Source organism: Podarcis erhardii, assembly GCF_964252035.2.
Source record: "Podarcis erhardii genome assembly, chromosome: Z".
Lineage (NCBI taxonomy): Eukaryota > Metazoa > Chordata > Lepidosauria > Squamata > Lacertidae > Podarcis > Podarcis erhardii.
In genome coordinates, this window is record NC_138504.1 from 41,332,199 (window position 1) to 41,348,208 (window position 16,010).

At 44.8% G+C, this 16,010-nt stretch overlaps 2 protein-coding genes across 3 annotated transcripts in view; one reads left to right on the top strand and one right to left on the bottom strand.

The window, feature by feature from the left end:
• PHF19 (PHD finger protein 19) overlaps positions 1-16,010 on the top strand; it is a 128,444-nt gene that overhangs the window by 40,381 nt on the left and 72,053 nt on the right. The gene's annotated exons all lie outside the window — the stretch shown is intronic.
• On the bottom strand, positions 308-14,621 carry LOC309333839 (protein CutA homolog). Of its 2 annotated transcripts, XM_081847812.1 has the most exons (6): positions 14,234-14,608; positions 12,186-12,334; positions 2,717-2,776; positions 2,537-2,582; positions 2,131-2,180; positions 308-610 (listed from the first exon to the last, which is right to left on the bottom strand). In XM_081847812.1, the coding sequence occupies exons 1-6, from the start codon at positions 14,348-14,350 to the stop codon at positions 508-510; spliced, it is 525 nt and encodes a 174-aa protein (XP_081703938.1). In that variant the 5' UTR covers positions 14,351-14,608; the 3' UTR covers positions 308-507. The 2 variants fall into 2 exon arrangements, with proteins under 2 accessions (XP_081703938.1, XP_081703939.1); XM_081847813.1 differs by lacking the exons at positions 2,131-2,180; positions 2,537-2,582 and having other exon boundaries at positions 14,234-14,621.

Consider the following 16,010-nt stretch of genomic DNA (forward strand, 5'->3'; position numbering starts at 1 on the left):
GAGACTTGCGTACCTCCCAAGCCAAATTGGGCAACCCATGAAGTGTCTCAGACTGAGCTGTTTTCCAAAGCACCTAATCAGGGTCCAAACCAAATCTTAGGGTTGGCTCACACTGCTACTTCTTGTTCACTGAATTCCTTAAAACTCCATTTTCTTGGTTTCTGAGATACCAGCGAAAATGCGAGAGAGGCAACTGTGCAAGCCTGTCTGGATGTTAGGAGACATTTCAGACTTTGCTTCTTGTATAGCTACTTTCTTTGGAGAATTATAGCCACAAAATGTTAAACCAAAACCTGCAAGACTGAGCAAGTTGCAACACAAAGATCCTGATTCTTCCAGAGAGGACCCCGCTCTCATGCAACTCAGAACCACTAACAGAGCATTCTCAGTTGCTTTTCCACCTTGACCATGTCTGTGAAAAGAGAGGACTGTCATGCTATGGTAGCTGGCAATATCCACAAGTCCTTTGGGAAAGTCTGTCCAGAAGCATCTTCTGGATGATGATGGCTAATCATACGGGATACTCTCCTCCATCCATTTTAAATGGGCTGGGTTTCCCTGGTCAATGAGCAGGCTGATAAATTCGGGGATTGCGAATGGATGCAAGAAGCTGAGGGAAGAAATGCACAGATTATCTGCATCTTACTATGAAGCAAGAATGGAATTATTACAGGTAAAAGGGGTATACGAGCCACATATCAGAACAGGCGTGCAGGAGCATTTTGGGATAGTAGGGGAAGATAAAGCTCCAGCCAGCAGGCCCACGCACTTGTCAATCATGTCAGGTGATGGACGGTTGGCCAACAGGAGTGGGAAGACAGTAACTAAGCAGGATTGAACTCCCTGCAACTCTACCTCACCCATATGACCTCAGATATGAGGCTGATGGGTGTGACTTGGGCAAAACTGATTAATGTGCCAAATTGGAAGGTCTGGTGGGCCAAATCTGGCCCACAGCTGGTGGGCTTCTCACTGTTGTATTAGAAGGTTGCAGGGTGACAAAACCGTGCTTGTGTTTTTCACTCAACAGTACCATGAATGTGTGGGATCTGGTCAGGCCTGGTGTAGGCTCCTGGTATCCTAGGGCAGCTGACAAGCCCCCAACATCATGGCAGTGCCCACTTGTGTCAATGTGGGCCCCACCCACCTCCTCAGGTGGGTCTACAACAAACAGCCATTTTCATTTCCCACAATGCCCTGGAGTAACACTGCATTGTGGGAAATCACAATGGCAGTCAGCAGCTGCTTGGGAGTGCTTTCAGTCTGTTATCACTTCCTAAAAAACTTGACGGAGCCCTCTCAAACCTGCAACCAGCTCTAGATTTGGTATTCAGCATAGAGGGCCACAACCAGAGTGTGCCCAGTGGGTGGGCCACCTTACTTTGAGGACTGGCTTGTCCATCTGATAACTTTGTGTGTGTGACTTTTAAACTTGTCACACAGCAGCTTCTATTTACAGAGCACTGCTTCACCAAGCTGAGACTTTCATCATGGCTTTTTGTATAGTGGTACCTTTGGTTACAGACACTTCAGGTTACAGACGCTTCAGGTTACAGACTCTGCTAACCCAGAAATAGTACCTCGGGTTAAGAACTTTACCTCAGGATGAGAACCGAAATCGTGCGGTGGCAGTGCGGCAGCAGCAGGCCCCATTAGCTAAAGTGGTGTCTCAGGTTAAGAACAGTTTCAGGTTAAGAATGGACCTCTGGAACGAATTAGGTTCTTAACCCGAGGTACCACTGTATTTGGAATGGAGATAAAAAGGAAGCTACAAAGATCCTTTTGATAAGTGCAGTGGAGGCTGGTCTATTAGAGTGAATGGGGCACTGCACCATCACCCTCAGCCTGCTCTCAACCAGCCCTGCCTTCTTACCTAGGGGGTAGCCTTGGCTTACAGCTTCTGCCTCCTTAGTCTCAGTGTTGCCCTTGTAGAGTTCAGCAGGGAGGAGGATGGCAGTTGGCTCTGCTGCTCTGGCACCACCTGCCTTCTGTCCTACCAGTCCTAATAGGAGCCAGCCATCACTAGCTGCAAGCAACTCTTTGGGACAGATTTAAGCTGTGTCGTGTCCCTGCCCCTCTGCAAAAACAAAACAAACCAATAAACAAAACCAGCCACATAAGAAACCTCACCTGATATATTCTGACAACTCATTGATTTTGGAGGTCCTTGTTTTCATCAGCTGTAACAGAAAGGGAAGATATATGGATTAGGCATCACCACAATGCATTAATGGTAAGGTCTATTTGTGAAGCTGTAGCCAAGCAGACCACTTTGTAGATGGACAAAGCTGAAATGAAATAGTGAATGATGGTAAAATTTGATACTAGGATTCAAAATAATTTGTTTCCATCTAGTTTTGTCCCCCACCCTTTCTGCTGAGTTCTACAAGGGGCAACAGTGAGATTAAAGGGGAGAGGGAGGAAACTGGACTAGTTGTAAGGAAGGAGGCAGGCAGGTGGGGGCTGGCTGAGGGCAGGCTGAGGGTGGTGTTGCAGTGCCCATTCACTCTAATGGACCAGCCACTACTGCACTTACCAGAAGTATCTCTGTAGTTTCCTCTATCTCTCCATTCCAAATATACCTATACAAAAAGCCAAGAAGAAAGTATGCTTAAAAATTACAAACAACCAAACAAAACATGCAGAGTATCCTCAGAGACGTACAATCACACACGATTCTTCGAGAGTGGTCAAATGGATTTGGTTCTTGACTCACATGGATGAGGCCTTGGGGAGGATATTCACGCAAGCAGCCAATTTTCTCTCCATAATTGCCCTAGGAGAAACAGAAGAGGTTAATTGGCACGTAAATATCCTTGCAACTGGCTTCCCAGTGTCATCAATTTTGTGATATGACAGGGGTGGTGACCCTCAGGCCTGGCGAGGGGTAAATGTGGCCCTTGAGGTCTCTCTATCTGGCCCTTAGGACATCCCCCAGGTTGCCTAGTCACCTTCTCTTTCCCCAGCCACATCCCTCACTGGCCCTGCCCTCAATGTCCCTGAGTGTTTTTGCCTGGCTGGAATGTGTCCTCGAACTCTGATCATGCCACTTGATTTATTGGATGGAGGATACAGAGGTGAGAGTGTATAGCCAGTGGCGTAGCGTGGGGGGTGCAGGGGGGGCGGCTGCACCGGGCGCAACATCTGGGGTTAGGGCAAATCCACGGGTTAGGGGGCGCAAATCCACGGGTTAGGGGGCGCAAATTACTTGCCTTGCCCCGGGTGCTGACAACCCACGCTACGCCACTGTGTATAGCAGAAAGCAGACTACTGTACAAAAGTAAGATTCGCATTTGTTCCTCTGCCTTTGCCCCTGGCCCTTCCCTCCACTGGTATGTGGCCTCCGAAAGATTGCTTAGAAGGGAATGTGGCCCTCAGCTTGAAAAAGTCCCCCCACATTTGTTTTACATCACGATCCTCATCTTACTTTAAATAAACTAAGGAAAAAATATTGTAGCCTTTTTTCTTAGGGGAGTTGCTTCAACCCCTTGATCACTTGGGTTACTGTTATTTGCACCTTTTCCAGCTCTGTGATATCCTTTTTCAGATTGGGCAACCAAAACTGGGCACAGTGTTTCAAAGGCAGCCTCAGCATTCATTTATATAATGCTATTACGGAGCCTGGAATTATTTGCAATCCCTTCCCAAATAATCTCTAGTCTGGAATTTGCTTTCTCCCACTTTTCTCTCTCAGATTCACCCAGAGTTGAATAAGCTTGTTTTCTGTATTCTATTTATAGATCTCAGGGCATTTTATATTCCACCATTTACAGTCAGATGATCAAGAAAGTACTGGCCGCTAATACTCCCACTGCAATGCTGCGTCTTGGAATGCCTGGGGAATATAAATAGGCACACTTTGTGCTGCATGCCAAATGGCTTAAACCATAGTCAGGCTGCTGAGCTCCTCCTGAGGAGTGGTGATCAGGACACCAGTGGGGCAGAAAGCAGGGAGTGGTCAGAACCAAATAATTCTAGTTTTGTCTTCATCTTCCTCCATATAGAGTTCTGCAAGGGGACTAAGGAGGAGGAAGCTGATGATTAGTATCACCCCTAGGGCTGGATGTAAGAAAACAGGCAGGTGAGGAAAGACTGGAACTGACAGGGCAGTATCCTAATAGTCCAGCCTACACTATGGTATAGTTTCCTCTGCCACAAATCTCTGAAGGAAAAAGTTAGATTCAAAATATCCAAGGTGTAAGCAAGACGTTAAACCCTGGGTGTTATGTACTAAGCTTGGATCCTAGAACAATAGGCAAGTAGGATCCTAGAATGCAACAGCTGATTGGTTTGCAGGAGAAGACCAATCAGGCTCCAGGAGGGAAGCGGAATCAGCCAATCAGACGGGTCTCATTACGTAAATAATGTACAGTGGTACCTTGGGATGTGAACGGGATCCATTCTGGAGCGGATGATGTCATGCGCGTGATGTCATTTTGAGCGTCTGTGCATGCACGAGCGGCGAAACCCAGAAGTAACGCGCTCCGTTACTTCCGGGTTGCCGCGGAGCGCAACTTGAACACGCTCAACATGAAGCATATTCAACCCAGGGTATGACTGTATATAAAAGCCTGAGGTTTTTTGGGGGGGCAATTCAACCACTGTATTACAAGCTGCAATACAGAGCATGAAATCACTACAGGACTCCGAGTATATTTCACTGGCGACAAGGATGGGATCCTGCTGAGCTGTCCACCGCGCACTGCACACAGCCACCACAGCATCGCACCGAGCATCCAGGCTACAGCTCCAGGACCCAAGGACCCAGAATGGCGACAGACAACAGCTTCATGCTGTTCGGCCCAGCTTCAGGAGACTGGGAAGGATACGCCACTCACTGTGCATCCTAAGTCTATTTGTAACTCACTCAGGTGTAATTCTTGCTGTGTTCAGTGGGGCTTACTCCCCACTGAATGGAGGTAGGCATCAGATTTCAATGTTAGGGAGAAACACCTTCTATAGGAAACTGCTGCCCGCCTCTGAAACACAAAGCTGGTACTGCCCACTCTGCAAAGTTAAGTGTTAAGGCCCTTCCAAAGTTGCTCCCTGATAATAAAATAAAACGCATGCTACTCGCATCTGAACAACCAGCATGTCAGACAGGTGGGTGGGACCTTACAGAGAGGCTAGTCCCTTAGGGCAAATGGGGAACAATCCCAAAAGCCTCTATATGCTCTCAGACAGACTCCACCTGCCTGCACCTGCTTTCATACTTACAACCAACCTAGGGCACGGGACTGCTTGCCAATTTACTCCTCCCTAGTCTCAGTGTTCCCTTGCAGGATTCAGCAGGGAGGAGGATGGTGACAATAGAATAATCATTTGGCTTTTACTAGCATTGGCTCTGGCACCCCCTACAGCTGGGCTTCCACCCTATCAGGGATGCCATCTCATCTTCAGGATTCTGGGTGCCCGCTGCCACAATGCAGACGTGTGACATCACATGCACACACCTGCACATGGTGCATGTGATGTCCCATGCACTACATGCAGGCATGTACGTATGACATCAAATGTCTGCAATGTGGCGACCAGCGGCAGCTCCTCTTCCTCCCCCTCTTCACAGCCAGTGAGCCACCCTTTTCCACAGAGGGGCTTGGGCGCTGCCTCTGCGTCTGACGCCCCCCACCCGGAAAAGTGTTCATCTCGCTGACTGCAGAAGGCGGACCTGAACTGCTTCTCTTTCAGAGGCAGCACTGCTGCCGCCTGCTGGCTTTTCTCATTGATTGTGTGGGTGCCCAGCCCCTACAATTATATTACTGTGGGTGCCCATGCACCCACGGCTCCCTGTAGTTGTCTCCTATGCACCCTATCAGTTCCAATGGGCACCAGTCACCACTGCCTTTGTATCAATGCATATGGAACGAAGCAGCTCTTCTTTTTTAAAAATAATATTTTATTGATTTTCCAAACAAAAAACAAAAAAAACACAAAAACAAAACAAACCAGATTGACTTCCCTCAGTCTAATCCCTTCCTTGGTTCTATTATTTATCAACATGCTGTGTGTCCATTGTTAAATTTATAACATAGGTGATTTAGATATGTTATAAATTTAACAATGGACATTATCCATTCATTGTAAAATTACAATTAAACTTAAAACCCTGCTAATGTATTAGCCTGTGTATGTTGCTTCTGTATATGTGCAATAAATATCTTCCACTCTTCCTTAAATTCATAGTTGTCTCTTCCTTTTAATTTCATCATCAATTTTGCCATGTCAGCATGGTGCATTAGTTTAACTTGCCAGTCTTCTTTGAATGGGACACCTTCGTCTTTCCAATATTGTGCTAATAAAGTCTGTGCAGCTGTTGTAGCATACATAAACAAGTTCTTTTGTAATTTTGGTAGGTGCACTCCTATAATACCTAGTAAGAAAGGTTCTAGTTTTTTTGACAAAGGTTATTTTAAACATCTTCTTCAATTCATTATAAACCATTTCCCAATATTTCTTTATAATTTTACAGTCCCACCACATATGAAAAAATGTCCCTTCTGTTGCTTTCTGTTGTGTTCCCTAGTTTTATACATTTTTGCTAATTTAACTGGAGTTAAGTACCATCTATACATCATTTGCATATAATTTTATTTAATCGCCACACATGCTGTGAATTTTATATCATTCTTCCATAACTTTTTCCATTCTGCCATCTGAATATTGTGTCCCACATCTTGTGCCCATTTAATCACGACTGATCTGACCTCTTCATCCTTCGTTTCCCATTCCAACAACAGATTGTACATTTTAGATAATAATTTTGTATCATTTTCTATTATTTCTCTCTGAAAAGTTGAAATTTCATATGCAAATCCCATCTTTTTATCATTCTTAAACATTTCATTTAGCTGAAAATATTGTAACCAATCTAACTTCTAACTTGTAACCAATCTAATATTGTAACCAATGTTCCCTCTAACTTCATTAAAGTCTTTCAATTTTAATTGGTTTTCTGTTTCAATTAACAACTCTCTGTACGTTGCCCATTTAGGGTCCATATTTAATTTCCCCCCTGATATTGCCTCTAGTGGGGAGAGCCACCATGGTGTTTTTTGTTCCAATAATCCTTTATGCTTCTTCGAAACTTTAAAAATTGCTTTCCTTATAATATGGTTTCAAAAACTTTGGTGGGAACGAAGCAGCTCAGTTGGTTAGTGTGGTGCTGATAACACCAAGGTTGCAGGTTCGATCCCCATATGGGACAGCTGCATATTCCTACATTGCTGCATATTCCTGCATTGCAGGGGACTGGACTAGATGATCCTCAGGGTACCTTCCAGCTCTACAATTTATGGTCCTATGATTCAAAGTAAGAGGTTTAGGAGAGTGGTCAATGAGAGAAACTTAGTGACACAGAGAAAGCACAGGTTAAGGAAACAACTATCTGGAAGTGATTCAGCATAAAAAGTATAGAAAGAGAACAGGAGGGTCAGAGGGAGTTAGGAGTTAAAGAAAGCTTGTTCTTTGATTTGCAATACACCTGTCTGCTCCTTAAAACATGGTGGCATTGGTTTAGAAGTAGAACCCAGGTGAAGTAGGGGGAAAAAACAAGAAAAAGCAAGGATTTTTACATTATGGACTGACACCCCCACCCCAGTACCACTGAATTTCACTGCAGCAAATCAAGCCCAGACATGGAGGTGCTGGATAGAAGAGTTTGAACTCCATCTGGCTCTTGCCCATGGGAGGGAGAGGAGCACAAGCATAAGGTAACATCACTGTTGTATTACCTTATTGGAGACCAGAGGCTAGAAGTATGTAAGCACTGGCCGTACTCTGGAGGAGTTGTTCAAGGCACTGGATTAATACTGTATAGCCAAACAAAATGAAACAGCGGAACTTTCAGCTGGATTGTGGGGCAAGCTGTAATGTGCTGCCAGTGACACGGGTTAATGAAAATACAGACATTGAACCACGTCACCGGATGCTTATCATGTACAACAAGAGTATCCTAAAACCTGTGAGCAAGTTCACACTTAGATCCGCAACCCAAAGAACAATAAGCTTTATCACTTAAATTTTTGTTACTGAGAATGGGGAGGAACACAGACCACTGCTGGGGAGCAAAGCCGGGTACAATTCGGGTACAACATCAGAACAGATGATTAAGCAAAGCTAACTAACTGCCTGGACAATGGAGAAGATACTGCAGGTGTTTGGGGTGTTTTCAGGGAGAAGGAGATTGGGAAGGGAAGCTGAAACCTGAGACAGATTCCAGCGTGCAGCCAGTGAGGCTCCTTACGGGGTCCTTTCTGTGGGATCACATTCATCCAGTGCTTTACGAGCTGCACTGGCTCCTGGTGGAGTACAGGGTCAGGTTTAAGGTGCTGGTTTTGACCTTTAAAGCCCCATGAACTCTAGGACCCTTGTACCTACGGGACCGCCTCTCCTGGTATGCCCCACAGAGGACCTTAAGGTCCATAAATAACAACACTTTGGAGGTCCCGAGCCTCAAGGAGGTTAGAATGGTCTCAACTAAGGCCAGGGCCTTTTCAGCACTGACCCCGACTTGGTGGAACGCTCTGTCACAAGAGACCAGGGCCCTGAGGGATTTGACATCTTTGCAGGGCCTGCAAGATGGAGCTGTTCCGCCTGGCCTTCGGCTTAGACTTGCTCTGACCCCTTATATGGGATTTGGTATATAAATTTTTTACTTTTCTTTTTCTTTTCTCCCCCCCCCTTTTTTTTTTGCTGGCCCATGTAGGACCAGCATGGATAGCTGGCTTGGGTGAATATCTGATGTTTCCTCCCTTTATGGTCTTGAGTTATGGGCTACTACTAAAATGAGGCTGTGTTTTAAGCCGTATTTTACTTAACTTTCCCCCCCTTTGCATTAAATCCTAAACCTTTGAACAGAGCACAAAAATGCAGCCATTATTCACCACTGGCCATTGATGATGTAGTATGTGACCTATCCAGAACCAATTTTTTCTCGGTGTTTGATGTACAAAAAAATAGATTCTGGCACAGCCACCCAGAGTGGCTGGGGCAACCCAACTAGACGGATGGGGTACAAATAACAAGAACAACACATTATCATTATTATTATTATTATTATTATTATTATTATTATTATAGCACTTAACACAGAGGCAAGCTGTCTGACCACTTTTGCAATTCCTTTCAGCGTATGTCTTTGGTTATGAATGCCAGTGGGCAGTGGCGTAGCGTGGGGGGTGCAGGGGGTGCCGGCCGCACCGGGCGCAACATCTGGGGGTTAGGGTTAGGGATAGGGTTAGGGGGCGCAAATCCAGGGTTAGGGGGCGCAAATTACTTGCCTTGCCCCGGGTGCTGACACCCCACACTACGCCACTGCCAGTGGGTACTAGCCCTACCCTTAAGTACTTCAGTGCTAACTTAATCAGACACTAGAAAATGTTCCAGAAAATCATTGCTGGAACATTGTGCTGAAAAGCTACTGAAAAGAAAGCAACAAGAGATCATGATAAATGTTAAGCATGTTTTTGAAGAGGTGTAGAGAAATAAATCTAAAGCTAAACCCTATTAAAGTCAGGTTAGGACGAAATGTTTGGGTACTACAGATTGCAATTGCCACCAGGAAAGAATTTTGTCTCCTGTGGCAAAACAGATAGAAACTCAGGTAGTACAGAAACCTCATTGCCTAAAAGACTGTCTAAATTCACGGGGGTATATGGACTTTTAAAACTATATAGTTAACTGTAATAATAACTTTATTTTGTTAAAGTTATAAAAGGAAATATGCATTAATGTATGTGGAACTAAGTAAGAGAGCTAGGACAGTGGTCAGCATGCGAAACTTAGTGACACAAAAGGAAGACATAGGTTAAGGGAAAGCTACCTGGAAGTGATTCAACACAGAAATCATGCAGGGTGAGCAGGAGGGTCAGAGAAAAAGAGGAGTTAAAGAAAGCTTGCTTAAACAAAGTTCTTTGTTTTGCAATAGTCCTGCCTGATCCTTAGTGATAATAAACATCAGTCTTGACACACATTTTCTGTGTGTGCCCCTTACGCAATTTTAGGTTGTGTATTTGGGGGAGTGTCATGACACACCATTGCTTAAGCGGACAGTGGATGCACCAAAGTTATTTCGCAAAAACACCCTGTCCCCAAAAGGACTGAACAATGTTTAATCCACATATTGGATCATGATCAGAGCTGCGCTTAGCACACCATTTTAAGAGCAAAGTCCAGACAGTCAAAACCTCCACAGTGGGGGATGCATGGAAATAAGTTTAGTTCCTTTCCCTTACACAGAAGCAGTGAAGAGTAGGACCTTTTTCAAGGGTAGGATAAAAAGGCAGCTGTTGTTTGTACTGTGACCTCTTTTCCTCCAGTGGATTTTCTCTTTCAGACAGCTTCCTAGAGGATGGATTTACTCAGGCAAAGTCCCAGGATGCTCCAAATACCATGGCTACTGATTTTGCCACCCATCCCTTAAAGAAACAACAACCTTAGATTGCTGTAATCCTGTGAACCTCAAAGTTGCTCCAAACATGTTGATTCTTCTCTCCTCTTTCTCAGTGGCTCCTTCTGAGAGCCAGACTTATCATTGCTCATCATCTGAGTTCAGGACAGTGGCGTAGCATGGGGGGTGCAGGGGGGGCCGGCCGCACCGGGCGCAACATCTGGGGGTTAGGGTTAGGGGGCGCAAATCCACGGGTTAGGGGGCGCAAATCTACGGGTTAGGGGGTGCAAATTACTTGCCTTGCCCCGGGTGCTGACAACCCACGCTATGCCACTGGTTCAGGAGTTGCTCACTGTGCATGGCATGTACACACGAACAGGAACACAAGAATCTGCTTTCTGCTGAGTTAGAACATCGGTCCAGCATCATCTACATACTGACTGGCAGCAGCTCTCCATGGATTCAGAGAAGAATCATTCTCAGCCCTGCTTGGAGGGCTTGAACTTGGGACTTCTAGCATGCAAAGCAGATGCCCTGCCTCTGAGTTATGGCCCTATCCCAAAAGAACTTAGGAAGCTGCCTTAGATTGCTATGCATTCATCTAGCTCTTTATTATCTACATTGACTGGCAGTAGCTCTCCAGGATTTCAGGCAGGCAAAAGTCATCCCCAGCCCCACCTGGAGGCACTGGGGATTGAACCAGGGACCATCTGCATGCAAAGCCGATACTCTACTATTGCACATCAAGCCTCACTCTTAACTGCAAGCAAACATGACTGGTAGCAGAAAGGGATGAATATTCATATTGGAAAGGAGAGGCTGCCACAACATGTTTGTATTTTCTGGGCAAAACAGGCTGTTCGTACTTCCTTTCTGCCTATGGGGCAAGAGGTGGGGTGGAGAGAAGTCTCTCTATTTATACAGAGGTGCTCCAGGGAACTCTGCTTTGCTTGGTAAACATTTCATTGGCAGAGAGTGCTTGAAACAGAGAACCATTCAAACTCAGAAACAGAAGCTGGGTGTAATCCCATCATGCTAGACTTTGGACATGTGGAATTTCCCCTCTCTAACTTTTCAAAGCTGCTTGCCACGTCCCCTTTATAGAACTTACAGGCAAGGCTTATGTGGTCTGATTGCTGAATCTGTGTCTTAAGTTTCAGCTACCATACCACACAAGTGCCAAATTCACATTTGTTTTTAGAAGTAAGATTCTAGTCCTTATGAATATTGGCTTGATAGGGTGAAGTCTTGGAGCAGGGCTATGAATTTATGACCCTCCAGCTCTTCTTCCTCCTAATTTATTAATCACCTTCTAAACCACCATCTGAAGGCAATTCATATAAAACTCAAAACTCAAATACATTTAAAACAAGAATAAAACACTAACAAATGGACATTCATGGTAAAGACCCATTTATCCTGCTGAGAAATCCTGTAGCAACAACAACAAAAAATCTTCAATTGTTTCTGGAAGGTGCAGATAGTGGGTTCCTGTCATGTCTTGACAGGAATATTGTTCCACAGACTTAGACTTTATTCTTGGCCTATAACTCCCCTCACTTCTGATCCTTGAGAGCTAGATAGACAAATGGTCTAGCTCTGTATAAGAGAAATATGACTCTGCTCTGTAGAAGCTCATTCCCATCCCACCTTGATCTCTTAACCTCTGAATAAAGAGTGGAATGTTCTCAGCTGTATGTAACAACAGCACAAACAAGCCACTCAATACTTCAACAAACTAGTATATTTCAATTATTCACTGACCCGCTTGGGCCAAGAATGTGTCAAGTCACCCTACCTTGCAATGTCTCTAGCAGTCTGTTCGTTGGGGCAATTGACGAGTGCAATTGAATGAGATCCAGGAATATAGCTACCAGTAACAGCAGAGTGCAAATGGAGGACAAGGGTTCTCAGCACTGGGTACATTAGCAAAGAGAAACTCATAACCTGGAGGAGGGGTGGGGTGGGGTGGGGTGGGGAGAAGAAACCAGATCATACATCAGCTGAATAGGCCTCCAAACTTAGACAATGTAAATACAGGTCATTGAAGTATTCTGAAAAGCAGGAAATGTGTCTGGGAGACGGGGAAACAGTGCTTGTTTAATAACACCACAGGAGTGGAGAACTTGTGACATAAAAACATAAGAAGAGCCTTGTTTGATGAGACCAGAGGTCTATTTACTTCAGCCTCCTGTTCTCACAGTGACCAACCCCAGATGCCTGATGGGAGCCTGCAAGCAGGACCCAGGTACAACAGTGCTCTCCCCATTTGTGATTCCCAGCAACGGCTGTCCAGAGACATACTACCTTCAACACATAGCCAGTATGGCTAGTAGCCATTGATAGCTTGATCCTCCGTGAATTTGTCTACTCCTCTTTTGAAGCCTTCCAAGTTGGTGGCCGTCACTGCCTCTTGTGGGAGCAAATTCAAATCAATGTTTCTCAAACTTGGGTCTCCAGCTAGAAGGACCGGTGGTCCGGGATGCTGTTGTAGTCCAACAACAGCTGGAGACCCAATTTTGGGAGCCACTGAGTGCAGAAGTACTATTTTTTTTTTTGTCTGTTCTGAACCTTCCGATCTTCAGCTTCACTGGGATGTCTCTGAGTTCTAGTATTGTGTGTGTGAGAGAGAAAAATTCCCTGTCCACTTTCTCCTTGCCATACACCTCTATCATGTTGCTACTTATTCGTCTTTTGTCTCAACAAACCTTTCCTCTGCCCACTTCCTCATTTTGGCTGTCCTTTTTCGATCCATTTCCAGCTCTAACCTCCCTATGTATTAGGACTCCAATTCCCAACAGCTCCAGCCAGCACGGCCAGTGACAGGAATGAGGAGAACGGTACTGCAACCATATCTGTTGTTCCTCATCCCTGCCATAGAGCAACACAGGAGTTTCTTATTCCACCACAGAAATGGGGAGGCAGAACTGAAACCTTTTAAATACATCTAGCATAACCACCCTTATGCATGCTTGCAAAGTCCTGTTCCTGATGCCGTGGGGTGGGTCACCTCTGCGTTAAACTCATTTATAAGCTCCATAATTCCCAATGGGGAGAAAGAGACACAAAAAAATTAACTGCAATTTAATGTTTTGCTAAATCATTAAAACCTCGGTAAAAATTAAACCAGGAATTCTTCTGATGCATTAAAATAGTTTTCAAGTTAATTATTGATAGGGCAGCTTATTTACCTTTTACAACACCATCAAAGAAAAGGTGCAATTCACAGTGAACTTTTGCACAAGCCAAACACACCCAGGGAACAAACCCTATAAAACCCAGCTAATTTCCGAGGAGAAATTGCACTGTAAAACAAAACTATGTCCATGGCAATTTGCCAGAGATGCATCGTCCTTAGCCAACATCATCTTTGCAAGAAACAGCATTAATTTTTCAAGACGTTAGAACCAGTGTTGCTTGCCAAAAGCATTGAGATAGTTTTATTCTTCCAAAGAGAGAAGCTATATTTTTTTTATTTCAGACATTGGCTCATGAGGCTGTATCCAATGTTAGCAGCCCTACTCAGAGCAGACCTATTGAAAATGGACGCAACTAACCTAGCTCCATTGAGTTCAATGGATCTACTCCTGAGTGAAACTTAACTTGAGAAAACCCCACGATCATTAAATTCAGGGGGGGTGGGTATTTTTGTTTGTTTTAAAGCCATATGATAGCCACATTCTCTCCACCCCCCGCCCCGCCAAGTTTAAACTTTGTCTTTTAATGCCGGGGAAGAGAGGGGCGACGTTATGTTGTGGGAATTCCCCTGTGGCTCTCGCCTGCTTTTGCTCAATTTCGGCTCTCCCTTCGCTCTTCAACTTTGCAACGTAGTGATGTCAAACTTACCAGCGGCAAAGTCAAGTATCCCTGGCGCATCGCCGAGCCAGACGCCGCGAGGAGAGCCTGGCAACGCTGAACAAACCACTCCATCGGCATTTTTGCCATCTTAGCGCACCTGCCCATGGCTGCTACTAGCCCTTGCTCCAAGGCTGCGGTTCCCTTTCCTCGCCCACTTGTTCGCCACCTTTCCAGATGTGACTATCGCTGTGAAATAAGCAAACAAAAATAAATGGTGTGTTTGCTTGCAAAGGAAAGCCGACTGACGGCTGGCAAACTCCTCCTTCCTAGCGGCTGGTGCCCGCCTCCCTGGCATAGCCCCTCTGAGAGCCCCGATGCCCTGCCTTTTGGCTCGTTCTTCTGTACATCTTCCCCCATTTGAACCCGCTCCAGCGTCTCTAAGGCATTCAAAGTATTCTGCTTGGTTGGGGACACTGAAACGGTTTGGTTTGGGTGCCTAACATCCGCGGGGATAAACCAGATTCACACTTGTTGCAAAACCTATCCGAACTATAAACAGTACATTAGTTGATTTTGTATAATAATTACCCAACACGCAAGGGAAGTCTCCACCGCCACCTCAGATTTGAATATTATATTGTGTCTTTGTACTTTAAACTGTAAGCTGTCTGGGAAGAAAGGCCATATACAAATCCAATGAATAATAAATAAACTTTTTAAATAATAGTAATAATAATAATGACCATCCTTCCTTTCCTTCAGGCATCCTTTGAAAACTTGTTTAGACAGGCCTTTGCAATATGATTTCCTTTTTTCCTTTACCCAATTCAAATATATCTTTATGTTTTTATGGATCTTTGGATCATTTTTATCCTTATATGTTGTACGCTGTCTTGCTATGTGTTTATGAAAGTGCAGATTATAAATTTGTAAATGAGATACAGTATATAATTATTATTCAATTAAGTATTGGATGAAATTTATCTACTCCTTAAAATGGAGGAAACCCCCCCTCATAGTGGTGTACAAAAAGATAAGAAGCAGTAAAATGATGAAAAATTCCAAGCCCTACTTCAAAACATCCAAAAGTTAAAATACTAAAACAAATTTAAATTACTTCAACTTTCTACGCATCTGGGTAGGCCTGCCTAACCAATGATGTTTTAAGCAGGCACCGAAAAAGAGTAAAGGTGAAGGTGCCTACATGATCTCAATAGTCAGGGTATTTATTATGTGCATAGCTGTCAAGTGTCCCTTATTTGAAGGGACAGTCCCTTATTCCAGCGCCATGTCCCGCTGCTGTCCCTTATTGATGGATGTCCCTTAAATTTCAAAGGAAGCAGCTCCTTTCCCTCCCTCCCTGCCGGCCAGGGAGGAGGGAGGCTCCAACTGTGTTGCTTGGCTGTGTTGCTCACCCAATAAGAAGTCTAAGAACAACTGGGGGCTGGAGCTTGCATGCCTTGTGTGTGGCTAGTTAATGCAAGCTGAGGAGGGTTTTGAATGCTGGACGCCATTTTGTTGCACGTGCTGCTGCAAACTTTGCAGTGCAAAGCCAGGCTGGGGAGCCATCTTAAGTTGAGGCTGCATAGGCCTTGTGGTGCATGTGATTCAGATTCTATTCAGTTGAACCTCTGGTTACAAAGTTGGTTGGACAGTGTTCTCGAAGCTACCCAGCATGAGTTTGACCAGACTGCAGGAGGACAGGAAGACTGGAGTGCCTGGAACAGGTGAGGCCGCAGGTCCCTTATTTTGGCTGTTGGTCCCTTATTTTCAAATCTGTAAGTTGACAGCTATGGTTATGTGGCACCTGTAGTACTTAGTGCCA